This window comes from Gasterosteus aculeatus, chromosome 11 (genome assembly GCF_964276395.1).
Source record: "Gasterosteus aculeatus chromosome 11, fGasAcu3.hap1.1, whole genome shotgun sequence".
NCBI lineage: Eukaryota > Metazoa > Chordata > Actinopteri > Perciformes > Gasterosteidae > Gasterosteus > Gasterosteus aculeatus.
In genome coordinates this window covers 11,724,252-11,740,518 of record NC_135699.1, presented here as the reverse complement: position 1 = coordinate 11,740,518, position 16,267 = coordinate 11,724,252, and the positions used below count along the sequence as shown (strand labels likewise).

The following is a 16,267-nucleotide window of genomic DNA, read 5'->3' as shown; positions in this document are numbered from 1 at the left end:
CACTACCTTGTTGCATTAATAACGCCTAGTAAAGGGAGAGAAGGGGAGAGGTCTGAGTGAGGTCCAGGAGGGACTCATCCTCCACTATGGAGTGGGGTGGCTTCAAAGAGAGACAATGGCGGCTATGGTTACGTGGCATTGTTCGGCAGAAAGCCCAGGTAATATTATTTTTTCATTGCGCACTTTCCAGTTTGAGTCCTTAAGTGTTTTTTCCAACAAGAGCATCTCGCTGACTTGAAATTGACTTTTCTGTTTTCCCTCCAGTCTGCCGTCAACATGGTCAAAAAAGAGACTAATTTACAAGGTTGACAATCTGCACATCATATATGATACACAGCACCCTTTTTATATGTGTTGGAAATGGAAAGGAAATGAGGGAGCTGTTGTGCAAACTATGTAATGAAACAATTGTTAGTCTGTATTACAGTTTAAGTAAATGCAAGCCTATGTAAGATATCACAGTGTACAAAAATTAATTTTAAGATTGAAGTGAATACAAAATAAATTAATCTTTTTTCTATTGTGATTATCAAGCACTAAACATAAGCCAACTCAATAAAAGAGAAAAAAACATTCACGGAAGAAGACGACAACAACAAAAATGGACAGAAATGGATCCAGTGTAAAGATTTTCCCAGCTTTACCCGCCAGTGAATTGACTATCTTGAGCCTTAACGATTTACAGAGAATGGGTGTGCACACAGCCACCCTTTCTGTAGAAAATAACCAAAACCTGTAACTTATCCAATTACATTTGACGAGACGTCGCCTGAAACACTTGAAGTCAAAGCAGCGATGTCTTTCTATCGTGGCACCATCTCGGCATTCACACACTTCCACGTCCCTCAGGTGGGCCGAGAAGGCACGCTCGGCCGAGCTTGCCAACCTGCTTCTCTCCTCTTACCCGCCGTGTCTGTGATCACCGCTGCAAGATATAAGGTCACTTCCTGTTTAACTTTCCATCAGCTCCCCGTTTTATCTCTGCACTTATCTCTACCGCTCTGCATCTTGGCTCGCTAAGACAAAAGACGTTCGCAGTTTGGCGCCCTGCGCGGCGCGCTGGGCTCTACAGCGCCGTGTTCAGATTGCCATCAGAGTGGAACCGAACCTTGAAGGGAACCAAACATGTGGGCAATTCGATATAACCTGTCCATTGTTAGAGGGAAAACATTGTCTCAACATGAGTGACTCACGATCCTTGCTATGGCCTGAATGAATATACATATATACGTATATAAAAAGATTGGCACACTGCATGCTCGTATCCCCTTTTCTTATAAAGGTTTGCTTTAGTCAAGTTGCCTAAAAGAGAAGGAGGTTACTGAGAGAATTCTTTTTTTTCAGTGCGTGTGCTTATGTCAACCACTTACGTCCACTTCACCTTGGTCAATCACATAGAAGTTGTCTCCTTCATCGCCTGGAGGGGGGAGACAAGGAGAAACACAGCAGTTTGTGAAAGAGCAGGAAAAGTTCCAGGAGCTTACACTTTTTTATAACGTCCACTTCCGGCTTACGGTTTCAAACGAGGTCTTTTAAACATTAAAATCCAAATAGGTGCATTAAGGGATAGAAATCACTTGTCAAACCCTTAGAATACCACTTTCTGTGAGCTGTGGAACAAAAATAATCCAGAAACCTCTATATAAACACACTTATTCAAGTACACTGCTCCTTCTGTCTGTCAACTTCTATTCCTTTGTTCTAAAAAAGATCCCTGTTGGATCGCTTGTCTGGCTCTTCTTTTTCTTTTTCTTTCAAAGGTTGAAGCCCTTCTGAAAGCTTCGGGGCAAACAAAGTGTCAAATCTGATACTGCCTTTTGGAGAATGCATATTTCACTGGGTCTGACAATTTGTCTGTTAAATAGGGCTGTCCAGAGCAAACAGCAGCGCTCGTTACTGCTGCTTGTGTAGCTCAACAGCCTGAGCGTGCACGGTGACAACACCTCGGTGCATGCAAAGTAGAGGGACTTGTAGCATGCAACCACAGACGTCAGATCCATATATTCTGTTTTTTACTCAATGCAGCTACATGCTGCAGTATATCTTGACCGGGAGTAGAAACTTTCTGGAATTCCCTGCCATAGTTGCTTGGCAACAGTTTTCCAAAAATGTGAAATGAGTCCCCCCCTAAAATAAGTAGCAGACTAGTCGCTGTTGCCGAGTGTTTGCTTGATGAAAGGACAAAATGTGCAACGGTGACAACAGATCTACAGCTTGACTTGTTTGCTGTTTTTTGTTTCCTTCATCTCTGGCTGGATTCAGGACCGCTGCGACTAATCGCTGGGTAGCTATCAAATGTGCATGACTGGCAACGCAAAATGTTGTGTGCTTTGCTCAGGGGTTCCCTGTTGGGTAATTGACTGCCGCACGCTGTGCTTTCAAAGCTTACCCTTGAAGAGAGCCACGGGATCTGTTTGGTTGATGTCCGCTAAAAGCATCTAGTCTGGAGATAAGGCTGAAAAACGGTGAAGCGTTTCCTTTAATTATGGTATCCGTTACACGGGGCTGAGGGGAAATTATCAAAAGAGACTGACAGTAACATATGAGGGCACGGTGAAGCTCTCCCTGCAGGCTCACAACGGGACATAAATGCAGCTCCATTCAGAGGTACAAGTGGGTGATGATGCATGAGTTTACATGACACAAGTATGCGTGCGTGTGTGCATTTTCTGAGGGTGTGTTGTGCGGGTGCATGTGTGTTCTTGTTTGCGTGTACACCTGAAGAGTTAAAAAGGCTGAGAGCGCCGCGTGTGTAAAGTTCACAGGAGTTCACACGGCTAATTAATGCTGAGTGGAGAGTGCTCGTTAATCATACAACTCAGACGCACACACACACACACACACAAACACACACACACACACACACGTACAACCTGCTGCAACCTGGCCCTCTCCTATCTCTCTCTTTCTCCCTCTTTCATCTCATCTATCCCTCTTTCAATTCCCTCTCACTCTGTCTTTCCTTTCTTTGGCTCTTCCTGTCTTTTATCACACTGAAGCACATGCAGACACACTTTTGTTGGAGTCTTTGTTTTGCGTCCTTTACATCCCCATATGCTTTAGAGTGCTGGCAAATATTGGACCAGAACGTGCACGCGCACAAACACATTCACACACACACACACACGGGAAGGTGTACTCAGTGTGGCCTCGTTTCAACACAAGCTAATTGCCGTTAACACTGTTAAGATTCTTTGACTCAAAAAGAAAACACGGGTTGCATCCTCAGCCTCTGAGGAGATTTGTACCCAATTTGTGATGCACGTCTTTTAAAACAGTTAAGAATTGTTGTTGTTTTTTAAATTGGAATTATCCATAGAATTCTCTCTTGAACCAGAGAGCCAAAAGGTTGATAACGCGACATCGGCGCCCTACACACTGTTTACCAAACTGTAGTGTATATAACAATGGACTGGCTGGGACCAGGGGCCCTACAAAGTGAGCTAGACTTTATTATGACCAAATTAGGACTGATATACCTCTGGATGCTGTCTTTGTGTGGGAGTGACAAAGCAAGCGTGTGTCTTAACAGCCGTTTTACTTTACTTAATGTCTAAACGTGTGTGTGTTTGTATGGTAAACTCCAAAAGTACACCATGTGATTTTATACAGATGTGAACATATCATTATCAAAATGTGTGCTTTCAGGGTTTTAAATGTGTTATTAAACATGCCTATAACTATTGCTAACAAATTACACTGTGGCCCTTCTAAGCTCTGTGCTCCTTCAAATGTCCAGAGCGAAGGCCTTAAATTCTGTGGTTTTGCACGAGAGGGATCGGACATCTGGTGCATCTGATGGTGTGAGTGGGGCAAAGCCAGGGAAGAAATAGAGAGTGGTCGGACAAATTTATGTGAGTGGCACTGTCAACAGATTATATTTTTTTAGATTAAGGGGCCTATTTTTATGTCAACGCACCGCCCAATGCAGGCAAAGCTCTGACCGTGGTATTCTGGTGGCCACCGCACGGCCCACAGGGGGAGGAGAGGCGCAAACATGTAGGTAGTTAAATCAAATGAGGCAAGACAAGTGAGCTGTTGGCGTTTTGGCACAAAATCTACCTCAGTTGCCAATTTTAATTTTAAACACCAAACTAAAGACGCAAATGCAAATTAAAATTCTGAGGGCTCTGACACTAGTAAACCAGATTTTTAAGATTATAGGACAAATTGTGACTTACTCCACAGATTAATATATTAAGATTGACATAATTTCACAAAAACAAAACGGTTTCACATACCTTGCTGGATGACGGTTTCACCTGCAATGTGGGTAACTGGGAACATGGCATCGAATATGTCACTAAAGGAGAAACAGGAGAAGGAGGGAGGACAAGGGAGAAGGAAAGGAAGGGAGGAGGGAGAACATGGTTATTTCCAACATGCTATTAGGGTAATTTATCCCAGATCCCTACTGAATTGTTGACTCACACGTGCTAAGATTCGTACCGACAGAGAGCGGCATGATGGGAAAGACAGGGCAGCCATTGACTCCATCAACCAGTAGCACAGCCAGAGAGACAGGCCAGAGAACTCTGGATGACCTCAACACACACACACATGCACAAGCTTGCACTAAACACACCCACCTGAATGTGTGCACAAAGGATTTTAGCCTCATCATCCACCTCCACAATAACACTCACTGTTTTTGCTTAACACCGTCATGACAAACAAGACGTATGCCAATACGATTGAGCACAGCCTACGTATTTACAACAAAACAGCCACAGTTAAGGGTAAATTAAACAAGTGGGTTTTTTTTGACAATTGCATAATTAGCACTACTGCTGTTTTGGACAAAACTTTGTTGACTGTCCCTAAACATAAGACAATATTATCACTAGATCAAGCAACAGGCACTTTCTCCTCATTTTAACATTGTATTAATACAACACCTTGGCTTTTTTTTCCAGCGCACAATGAAAGCCTGTATCCTTGTGTGTGTCTTTGAGACGCTGGGAAAACAAACAACATGTTGGCTGCGCCTAAGCACTTCACTTTTGCTTCAGCCCTGCAGGAAAAGCTCCTGTTAGACTTTTCCTAATCGGGCCGTTTAAAGGCACGAAGCCTCAGCAGATTAATGTTCCACTGCTGAGATGTGTTGGGACAAGTGAAGACTCTGTATCCGTCCTCCCTGCTTGTCTCGCACCTTCGGGGTATATTTATCCATCTAATGAGTTACATACCAAACGTTCAATAGAGAGATATAGAAAAAACAATGAGAGGGTCAGGCATATCAAAGACATACAAGACCTGCTGAATGAATGTCGGGCAAGTCGGAAACCGTTTTTCCACAATGAATGTGTGTCACAGCATGAGTGGAGCAGTGTGTCTGTATCTGAGTGTATATGGCAAAAATAAACCTACAGATTCTGTGGGGAGATCTGAGAGTTTTATTGAGTTGTTTGAAAGTGAACCTGTAGCCGGGATTTGTGAATGTGGGCAGTGAATAAAAAGCAGACTCGAGGAGGTGGATTTGGACCCACTACACCCACAGGTAGGGCCCGAGCAATGCAGCTGGTCAGAACTCGCAAACTAACACACACGCACGTACAACAGGAGCTTTTGAAGTGCAAAAGCACGGGCTAAAAGATGCACGGACACGCTGCGGTAACAGCCTCTGTACATGCACTGTGTATGAAACCCGAACACTTAGTTGTGCATGTCAACACACACGTATGCACAAGTACAACAACATTTTTGGGGTGAGGGCATTCTCAATAAAAACTTGCATACTTGCACTCTCGCATGAGACAAACTCCCTCGCTTTGATGCTGATGAGCCAGAGCAACATCTGCAGCTCTCCTCACATCTGTGACCACCTGCTCTGGGCACGGAGCTGGTCACGTTTAACTAATAATGTGAAAACAATTACCATATCAAAAGAAGGTCAAAAGTCATTTAGACTTTTTGAGTAAAAAAATACGTTATGTTAACACCATATGTTCTATGGGACGAAATGTACTCCAGTGCCATCTAACTCAGGATAGGTTGCATTTGGGTATGAGCCCTTTCGCAGTGGAGATGATGATATATCACTTAGCTAAATAGGGGGTTCTAGCGTGAGACATATAGTCATGGCGAGAGGATCAAAGGTGAGCCAACCTGCGGTTAGGTAATTACCCTTGACCACCTCTCTCTTTCCGTGGCCTGCCTTCAGTTGAATGCATCGGTGAGCTAAACAAAGACACTTATGCAGGTAATTACTTCCCCTCGTCTCTACCTGTCCCTCTTTCCCTTTCTTCATCCCCAACTTCCTCCCTGTCACTTTTTCTCTTCCTCTCCCCTCTCAATTACCCCTTTCTTCCCTCTAATTCTCTCGCTGCTCCGCCTATTTCCCTCATCTCTGGTCTATCGCCCCCTCCCTCCCCCGCCTCCCGCTCCTACTCCCTGCCTGTCCCAGATGAAGTGATTAATCTTGCCCTTCCCGCTACCTGTGGCCCGTCTGACCTGATGTGAAGGCAGCGCCGCCACCAAACCCTAACAATGGGTGTGCTGTTCTGACAGAGACAGACAGAAAAGAGAAGACGGAGGGACCCTCCAGCCTCGGATGGGGGCTAGGAAGTTCACCCCCAGCCTGGGGACGAAGACATGGGTTGTGTCATGGTTTAGATATGTGGAGATTCTTGCAACCCATATGAACATGCATGCGAGAACAACACATACTACCAAGAAATGCAAAAAATGCATGCATGCAAATGCTAGATTTCTCACTATTTTCATAATATCCTCACTGATATCGTTTCAGTCTTTTTTGAAATTCTCCTTACATATCTCGCTGTGCACATACGCATAGTCCTTTTCCAGATGATGTCATATAGATGCAGGTGCAGTGCATTGCTTTTAAATGTGTGTCGTTGTGGCGGGTAGAGTTATTGTAACTTCTGTAATAATGGCAGAGAAGCAGCAGTTTTAAATTTAAGGGAGAAATCGACATGCAACTCAACTGCAAGTCTAATGAAATCAAGACAAAAGGTAATGTAGCCACCACGTCAGGTTGCAAGCGGTACGACACATTAAGCGCCATGCAGGAGTCTGGGCGAGAATGCACGGAAAAAATGATGCGCAAATTCACTCTCTCGGAGCAACAGCCTATTATTGTTCTCAGACGCCCATAAAAATGTGGTTAGCTTGGGGGATTTAGGTCTTTAAGGAAATAAAATCGGGCCTGCCTGTTTTAGCCGGATTGCTTGTTGTTCTTCTTCTTTGGCTTTGAACGGCCTCTCTCTCAATGACCTCTTCCCTCCTTTCTCTGTCTATTTTTTTGTATCTCATACTCACTCAACACAAAGCCACTGCCGTTGTGCCATTAGCACAAAGGGGCTCTTTAACAGTTTATTAATGGGCCGCAGAATGTCGAGTTACACAAGCCCTTAATGGGGAACCCATCCGGAATGCAACAGTCTGATTGGAAGCTGAAAAAAACCCAAACAATCAACAACTGCATCGCAACTTCTCGGCTATCCAGAGTTGTGTCTCGGCTTGGCAGAGAGGAGCCACTGGCTTGGCTTATGCCATTTGCGCCGGATGCATTCATTGGCCCTTCCACAGTTGATAGTAATTCAGATTGCTTATTCTGGCAGATGAGAACAATCGTCTTTGTTTCCAAAAAAGTCCAAAAAAAGTAATATGAGGTCCAAGGAATATGTGTATGTTTTGTAGGCTGAGAAAGCCAACAGGGTGGGAGGCAAAGTAAAAGCAACCCATACAGGGATCAACCTTCAATTAATCTTAACCTAACCTTAGTATTCAGTAAGTAACTTAGTAATTTCAATCAGTATCATTTAAACAACACAGGGACAATTTTAGGTCAAATAACATTTCTGGTTTGAATTAAAAGTTGTTAAAATTTGTGTGGGTGCAGTCGTAGATCCAAATTTTCAGTATTCACAAAACCGTAGTGCCAGTGGTGAAAAACCCACGATAATGCCTTTTGTTTGGCTGCCAGGTGAAGAGTGTGTTCACCGACGATGGAGGTTCACAGAGTTGTTTACTAGCCTGTTGTGTGACTCAGTATAGTTATATCACAGTGAGATGGAAAATATCTTTATGAGGCTGACTAAGTGGTGTACAGTTCAATGTTACTGACACGGGACAACCAGCTCGCCCCGCTGAGCTCTGGTGGTGAGGACACAATGACAATCGCTTTTTTTAAAAACACCTAAAAGCTAGTATGCATACACAAACACGTATACACACATAGACACACGCGCATACACACCACGGACAATACGCAGTAGTAAGATGGAATAAAGGGAGAGATGAAGGAGGTGTAATTATACAGCGCTGAAGCATTCAGGGAGGATATTTAAGACATGAAAGCTCTTGGCGCGTGCCTTTTCTCTGCCTGAAGGCTTTGCGGAAGCTGGAGGGCCCGGGCCGTGCCAACTGCTGCCTTCTTCACATCGGCCCTTCACACTTCGCGGGCATGATGTAATTTATATTCATATATTATTACAATTCCTTGAAAAATAATTTCAATCAGTATCATTTAAACAACACAGGGACAATTTTAGGTCAAATAACATTTCTGGTTTGAATTAAAAGTTGTTAAAATTTGTGTGGGTGCAGTCGTAGATCCAAATATTCAGTATTCACAAAACCGTAGTGCCAGTGCCGTGGGTCGTTGTGGTGCAGGGGTTAGAGAAGGTGTGCTGGGAAGCACAAGGTTGGTGGTTCGAGTCCAGGCTGCCCCATGTTCCATGTTGAAGTGTCCCTGAGCAAGACACCTAACCCTTAATTGCTCCCCGGGCAAAAAATGTGAAAATGCGATGGGTTTAAAGTGTAATGTAAGTCGCTTTGGATAAAAGTGTCTGCTAAATGACCTGTAATGTAATATATATAATATATATCAAGACGAAGTTGATGATGGTTCTCCGGTCTGTCCTAAACGGAGAGTACAGGCATTTGTGCAGCCCAGGCGGGGTCTTGGAGGTTCACAGGTGGACATAATAGTTTACGGCTGGTGGCAATGATCACTTAGAGATGGTCCACAATGTGGGGGGGAGAAAAAAGTCCCAAGCTCAACGAGGAGAAATCTAACCAGGCCGTTTCCCAATCTTCCCCTGGCTTTGTTTTTTGGGGCTTTGATTACTTTCATAAGATTTTTTTTTTCATTTTGCAATTGTCCATTGCACACTTCAAATGTATTTCATTGAATTTAAAGAGTACCTTTGACTGACATTTCTGCCTCTAAACTAAGTTCCAATGGCGGCTAACATTTATATACATTAATGTCTCCAGAGGACTAGTTTGAGTAAAGTCTAATTCAACATTGGAAGTTGCATTTAAAACCAATAGAGGGCCGGGAGCACACTGTGTTAAACCCACACACCTGGTCTGGTGTTTTTATAAAAGGTGTAAAAGTGACTGACTCACTTTTACACAAAGTGTGGACGACTGTACCAGAGCACCTGAAGGCCACTCCTGACATTTAACAGCTGCTGACACCTGTTAAAGGGCATTCATGTGTCGTGCATTGAACAGACCACCTGAGAGCTTCATCAATGTGTGATGTGACACCTCATACATAAAAACCTACAGTGGCTGTTAATTAATTGTTTCTGTAAATTAAAGTGCGGTTCTGCTTCTCCGTAGCCCGTTTCTTGCTTCAAATGGACTTTACATTTTACTTTGAAAGGCCGTAGCCTAGAACAGAGGTTCTCAAATGGGGGTTACTTAATTTAAATGAATTTAAAATTAGCATCCATTCAAAAAACAGTTTGTTAAGGGGTACTCGGGTGTAAGACACTTTTTAAGGGGTACATCAGAAAAAAAAGGTTGAGAACCACTGGCCTAGAAGATTGACATTTCCAAAACCTGCAGGCATGTTTTAAAAACATCAGGGGAGAACCTTGAGCTGAGCGGTTAGGGCGTATATCACACGAGCGCAAAAGCCCCCGAGCAGTGAGGCGAGCAGTTTGCTGCTTGCACTGCCCGTACTTTCCCCAAATTCTGTCCCTCTCAACTCTCACTATCAAATGGAGGCATGAAAGCAGAAGGAAATACGTAACAACACCCATCCAGAGCGTGAGACGTCTAGCCAAAGAGCCCCGGCAGCCCGCGTTACCGCGGCGACCGCTCCGAGGTTAACGCACTTGCTGGCGTTTTAAAGGGTGACGATGATTCAAACAAACATAAGCAGCAGCTTGCATAACTAAGAGAGCAGGGAAAGACTAAATGACAAAGTAGCTTTGCTCAAACCTTTGAGCCTAATCCAAGCGGTAGTCCTCAGATAAAATATCAGCCTGAACTACCACTGAACCGGGCCACTGGCACCTTGGACTCTGCTCCCCTGCCAATGCCAACTTTGTGAGAAAGGCAATCCCGCCTTGTCACACCCTCGCCGACCCCGGTGCCCGGAGCGCCGGCGCTTTCCCCGCACTGTACCCGCCGGCTTAGAACGTTTGTTAAACACGCATTTCTTCACCGGCATACTCACTCACACACACAGACTCAAAGTCTGTAGGTTTTTACAATGCAGTCGTTTCTAACAGGCTCTCTCGTTCTTTTACTGGGACTGTACCGCATAACACACATAGACAGATTCAGGTTGGCATCGAGGAGGTGATAGGCAGAGCTGCATGGCAGCGGAAGAAAGGACCATCCTGAGGAGGAAAAGAGTGAGAAAAGAAAGAGGGGGCAGTTGATAGGAGGATGTGAGGAGAAATGAAGATGTGTTACAGGGCGGAGAACAAACACCAAATACTTTGACAGGATCTCGACTGTAAATAAATGCCTCCTCCGGATCTTTGATGCTTGAAATCATAGGATTATTGCTACTGCAGAGAATAGCGGAATCATTTTCCACGCAAAGTACCGCTAATACCTTTTATCCTGAGGTTGAACTAAGTCATTTAGCGCGATCTCAACCCTGTACCGCTGGCAACCTGTGCCATGTTTAGAGCTTCCCCCTTTTTTCCCCCTCCAGTGTGACAGGGCTGTTTTACGGGCCTACCTGACGATCCGACGCACACCACCTGCTCATGCAGCCATGATGTCAGCCTCAAAACATCACAAACATGTCCGACCATGCAGTCTCTCCATTCTTTCCTCTCCCTTGTTTCCATTCTCGCATTCTCTCAGTAGAGATCAGAGGGTTCGTGCCGATTCCGTGGGTTAACTCCACCAAACCATCTTTACCAACTTCTCTAACCTTCCCTCAGGTTGACTTCTTAACTGGTTTTCCTCATGCCGTCGGTGAAGAACACACTTCAGTGTTGGCATTTTCGCACTTTCCTAATGCCCCCTGTCTCTGATGTTTGTTGCCCCGGGACAGGAAAAAGCGAGCTCTTCCTCCACTTAGACGGAAAAGGGGTCAGGCTGAATCAGGCGCTGACAGATCTAAGCCTCTACCGCTCTTGTGTGTCTACGGGGGGGTGGGGGGTGTGTCACTGGAAGGACAGAAAGAGAAATACACTTGAGAGAGAGAGACATTTTCTTCCTCAACTGATATGCGAAGATAAATTCAAAGTAGTTATTCAACCGAATGGATTACTGTGTATTACTGAGTTATGCCTCTCTATCTCTCTCTCACACACACACACACACACACACACACACACACACACACACACACACACACACACACACACACACACACAGACAACACACATATCCCGACACGTAGCTAAACATCACAGGACACGCTTTCTGTCCCGCGGGTCTTTTCCCCTTCTCCACCCTCCCCTCCGCTCCCTCCCCCACTCCCACCTCACAGAAGACAAGCACTAGAGCAAGATAAGCGTTTGAGAAGCATATTGGGACACAAATTGTCTTTTGAGGGGGGGTAACACCCGAGAGGTGTTTACACAACACGGCGCATGGACGCTCAAACACATACGTGTTCATGCTGCACACTGAAACAGGGAGCTAACTCTCGAAAGGCCTGAGGAAGACGGAGGTTAGATGGAGAAAATTGAAGCACCAAGTACCCACATGCTAAAGGCTACGACTGTACACTGCATTCGTGAGTAAGTACCACATCCACCCGTACTGTGAGCAATGAAGTGCATGCTGGAGAGAGAAACAGACGTCTTCATCAGACACACAACCTGCAATCGTAAGCCCCTCATGTTTAATGTGCCAATATTAGCAACTCGCCACATGGAAATGTCATTTGACTGTAACAAGAATTCATGGAAATTTTGCTGGATACAATTCTCATCATTAGTAATTAAAAAAGCACTATTGAGTTTTGAGGTCTGAAGCCTGTTCATTAAGATAAGATAAGATATTCCTTTATTAGTCCCACAATGGGGAAATCCACAGGATCGCGGACAGTGCACACAAGATACATGATAAAAAAAGGGCAGCAGTATAATGATAATGACAAAAATAAGAGAGGTGCAGAGGCCACAGTAACTAAGTATACTAAGTATTAAATAAATATATGTATGCATACACATACCACAGTGGTTATTGCACATATGTTTGAGTGTTCTTTGGTGATGTTTTCAGTGATTTAATGTCCTGTGGTTCACAGGGTGCACACTTGGTTGTGCAGCCTGACAGCAGCATGAAGGAAGGACCTGCGGTTCCTCTCCTTCACACACCGGGGGTGAATCAGCCGCTGGCTGAAGGAGATGCACAGAGCTTCCAGGGCGTCCACCATGGGAAGGGAGGTGTTGCTCATTGGGGATGATAGCTTAGTCATCATCCTTCTGTCTCCCACCACCTCCACCGTGTCCAGCGGACGCCCTAAGCACACTGCTGGCCTTCTTGATGAGCTCGTTGAGTCTCTTCCCATCGGCCGCCAATATGCTGCTGCCCCAGCAGACCACTCCATAATTAAATGGCAGATGCCACGACAGAGTCAAAGAAAGGAGTTCTGCCTGCACTCCAAAGGCCCTCAGTCTCCTCAGGAGATGGAGTCTGCTCTGACCCTTCTTGTAGAGCGCACAGATGTGATCAGTCCGGTCCAGGTACTTATAAGATCTCACGATCTCTGATAATCTCATTGATAAGAAATCTAAGGTCAGAGTTTATTACCACAGTTGAGAGAGGCTGATGTGGCCTCCTCAATAATGGAAGACTTTAAGAAGACATAAATCTCTGGAATGCCATGAAACTATTACAGCCCAGATGACGGAACCAAAAAAACAAAAACAAAGAACAAACCCCTTTTATTTCATTTTGGACCAATGTCAAAGAAGGAACCAATAAAACATCCAATGTTCATTTTTTAGTGATGGCTACTTGTTGCACTGTTTTACTTGCCAATGTCTCTTCATTTCTCTGACTACCATTAAATTCGTTTTTGTTAAAGCTTCTAGTGAGTAGATCATAAATGTTTGTTCATTCATGTTTTTTTGTTTGGAGATCATCAAATTATCCTGGTGCGCTCTTATTAATTGAAATACAATAAATCCTGCAACCATAATGCTGAAACCGCTTTGAGTCACAGTATGTACTGTAGAAAACTAGAGCAGCCTGAAAAAAACACATTTCTCTGTGATGACCTAAATTCTATAACACATCACACATTCAAACTTCTCAGGCATGGAAATGAGCTGAGCACCTCTATTCTAAATGCAACTCGACCAGAGTGACACCCACAAACCAACAAGGAGGTCATGGGAGAATTAACATGCTATAACAAGACTGTTGTCTGTGCCTGTACACTGGAACCTATCACGGTAGTGTAGACAAAGCGGACGGGATGTATACAATAGGAGGCCATGGGCCAAGCTGGGCTACTCTGTAGGGCGCCGGGCGGCTCCGTCCCCGTGCTAATGTGTGGGCTGTGCTTTGAAGGGTTACAGGAACATCACGTCCTCACGGTGGGGGGGGCAAACCTCTGGCCAGGAAGTCACTGTCTCGTTTCACGTTTACGACGCGCATCCATTCACTTGAAATGAAGCGTGCCGCCGTCCCGCCCTCAGTCACTCCTTATCAATAAACTACTGTAAACACACACACACGTCCTTCAAGTGTGAGCGCTGATTTGAAGTAGGCTCTCACATCTTTTTTACGTGTTCCTCTCTTGACTTTCCCTCCCACAGCAGCGAAAACGTGTTTGAGGGCCCACCTGGTTGGAAGAGATCACGGAGTTGATTCCCTTCTTCTCTCCGTCTAATCTGAAATCAGCCTTTTCTCCGCTTTTCCTTTAGACCGCCAGACGTACGTGGAGATGCCTTCAGCATGCACACATGTGCAGGCACCTATATTCAGACAGCTTGCGCATTAGTACCTGCGCATATGTACGCAGGAGAACATGCTTACACACACACACACTCACTCACATTAATGGAATAAGCAGTTGCGGAGGCAAGGATGAATCATACCAATCTGCACTTCTGCACAGACTGCAGGGTACATTTTGGAGGAACACAACTTTCTTAAGAAAGTAACACGAACACATGACTCACTGCTTTCTAAAAAACTTGGCCGGGGGAATGGATGGAGTGACGGATGGAGAAAAGATACAGAAGGGGGGCGGAAGAGGCAGCAGGGGACAGGTTAAAGCACAGCAAAGGCTATGAGAGAGGACAAAAGTTTCCAGACAGTTGAGTAACTGCCCGCACTTGTTAGTGTCCATGAAGGAGTGTGTGTTATCCTGCAAACATGCATTCCTTGTACGGATATGAACTTCCTGCAGAGAGTGTTTTTTTGCACGGGCGTGAAGGTGCGGCTTTTGTGAGCTGAGGGACAGATGTTTGTGCCGGGGGAGGTGACGCTGCCGGCCTGTTAGTCCGCGGTGCGCTGGATGGCGGCGGGGATGGTCGCGGTTCAGTCAGGCCTGCAGCTCTCCTGTGGAGAGTGACCTCATCGCCTGGCCCCTGGCTTTGTGGCAGCAGCACAAAGCCATGCAGGGGACGGAGAGGGATGAATGTGGGGGAGGGACTGGATGTGAGTACGGACGTAGAAGTGAAAGGGCCTGCAAGACCGAGACAGGGAGAAAGGCAGGAAGAGTAAAAAAGGACCACCGCGCTCTCAAGATAAAACGATGGACGAGAACACACAGAGAGTCAATGAGGGAATCCCACAGACAGGAAGCATAAACATACGCGCAAGCAAATGGACTAAACATTTAACAGAAACTTAACAGTGTTCATGCCTTTGTTGCACGGCCCGCCATGAGAAACACATCGCAGACGCAGTTAAACGAGTCGTCCACTTGAACACACAGAGAAGAGGGCACTCTCAGTGACAAGACAAGACTCACAAATAGCCGCACCGTCCATACAGAGACTGCAGGATATTTGCTCAGTCACTCCAGAATTGTGAGAAAAACCGATTTGGACGGGCGAAGACCAACAAACAGCAAACCATCGGGGGCCACAGCATCCCGTTTAAGCGCCACTATAAACTTCCAGCAAGGACACTTCCCCGGGGCATCACGAAAGACAAGTGTCCTTCGGTGTATGTATTTGTGTGCTGACTAGCAGCAGCTGTGATGCTAGAGATGGTTGATATCTGTATTATCAGTGTGTGGCAGAAACACCCTCTAGGGGCTGCTACGAGGTAACAGCACACCAAGTCCATCCCTCCACGTGACGATGGAGGTGTGAGCGGCGGCGTGTGGCCGTCAGTGCGCATTTTTTGCGTAGTCCACCAAAGGGAAACATTTTGCCTCTGAGGTTAATTTGAGAAGCAGCGTGTCTGTGAAGCCGCTCATGATGAGGATCATCTGATATGGCTGCAGAGCAAACTGTCTCACATATCATGCTCTTTGTGGCTTTGTCCCTTCACAAAGGCCTTAAATAAACTTCCGATCTCTCTCTCTCTCTCTCTCTCTCTCTCTCTCTCTCTCTCTCTCTCTCTCTCTCTCTCTCTCTCTCTCTCCGTCAGTTTTTGGTGTCTTTTCACTTCACTTTTGTTTTAGTTTTCCGTCTCTTCCTGATTAATGTATTATTGCTTTTACGCCTATTAAAGCGAACACACAAATACACGCTCAGACAAAGAGTGCCTGTACACTGAAGATGTTCCTTGTCTGTCGGCAGGGGTCGGTGGGGAAGGTGCAGAGGTCAGGGTTTTAGGGGTCAGAGGTCAACTAATTGGTCACTTCATCAACTCATTACTCTGCTCCTTAATAAAAGGATTAAAGCAGGCAGGATGAGGGAAGCAGCACCTCTTTTACAACCCCTTCCCCCATGGCATCCTTTGCTTATAACATTCAACTGCAGAATGTTGATTGACGGGTTGATAGTGCTAGTTATAGAATTTAACTAGCACTATACTATTATAGTATTTTTGTTTTGTTATAGTATATATAGTCTTTAACTGAATATATTTAAGACTCCTACTAGCAGATGGTAATGTT

At 45.2% G+C, this 16,267-nt stretch overlaps 1 protein-coding gene across 6 annotated transcripts in view; it reads right to left on the bottom strand.

The window, feature by feature from the left end:
• Positions 1-16,267, bottom strand: part of prkar1b (protein kinase, cAMP-dependent, regulatory, type I, beta) — a 48,983-nt gene that overhangs the window by 13,086 nt on the left and 19,630 nt on the right. For all 6 annotated transcript variants that reach the window (XM_040190851.2, XM_078083785.1, XM_040190853.2 and 3 more), the window contains 2 exons: positions 4,242-4,303; positions 1,371-1,417 (listed from right to left, as the gene is read on the bottom strand). In XM_040190851.2, coding sequence (XP_040046785.1) covers positions 1,371-1,417; positions 4,242-4,303 — 109 coding nt within the window. The remainder of the gene's footprint in view (positions 1-1,370; positions 1,418-4,241; positions 4,304-16,267) is intronic.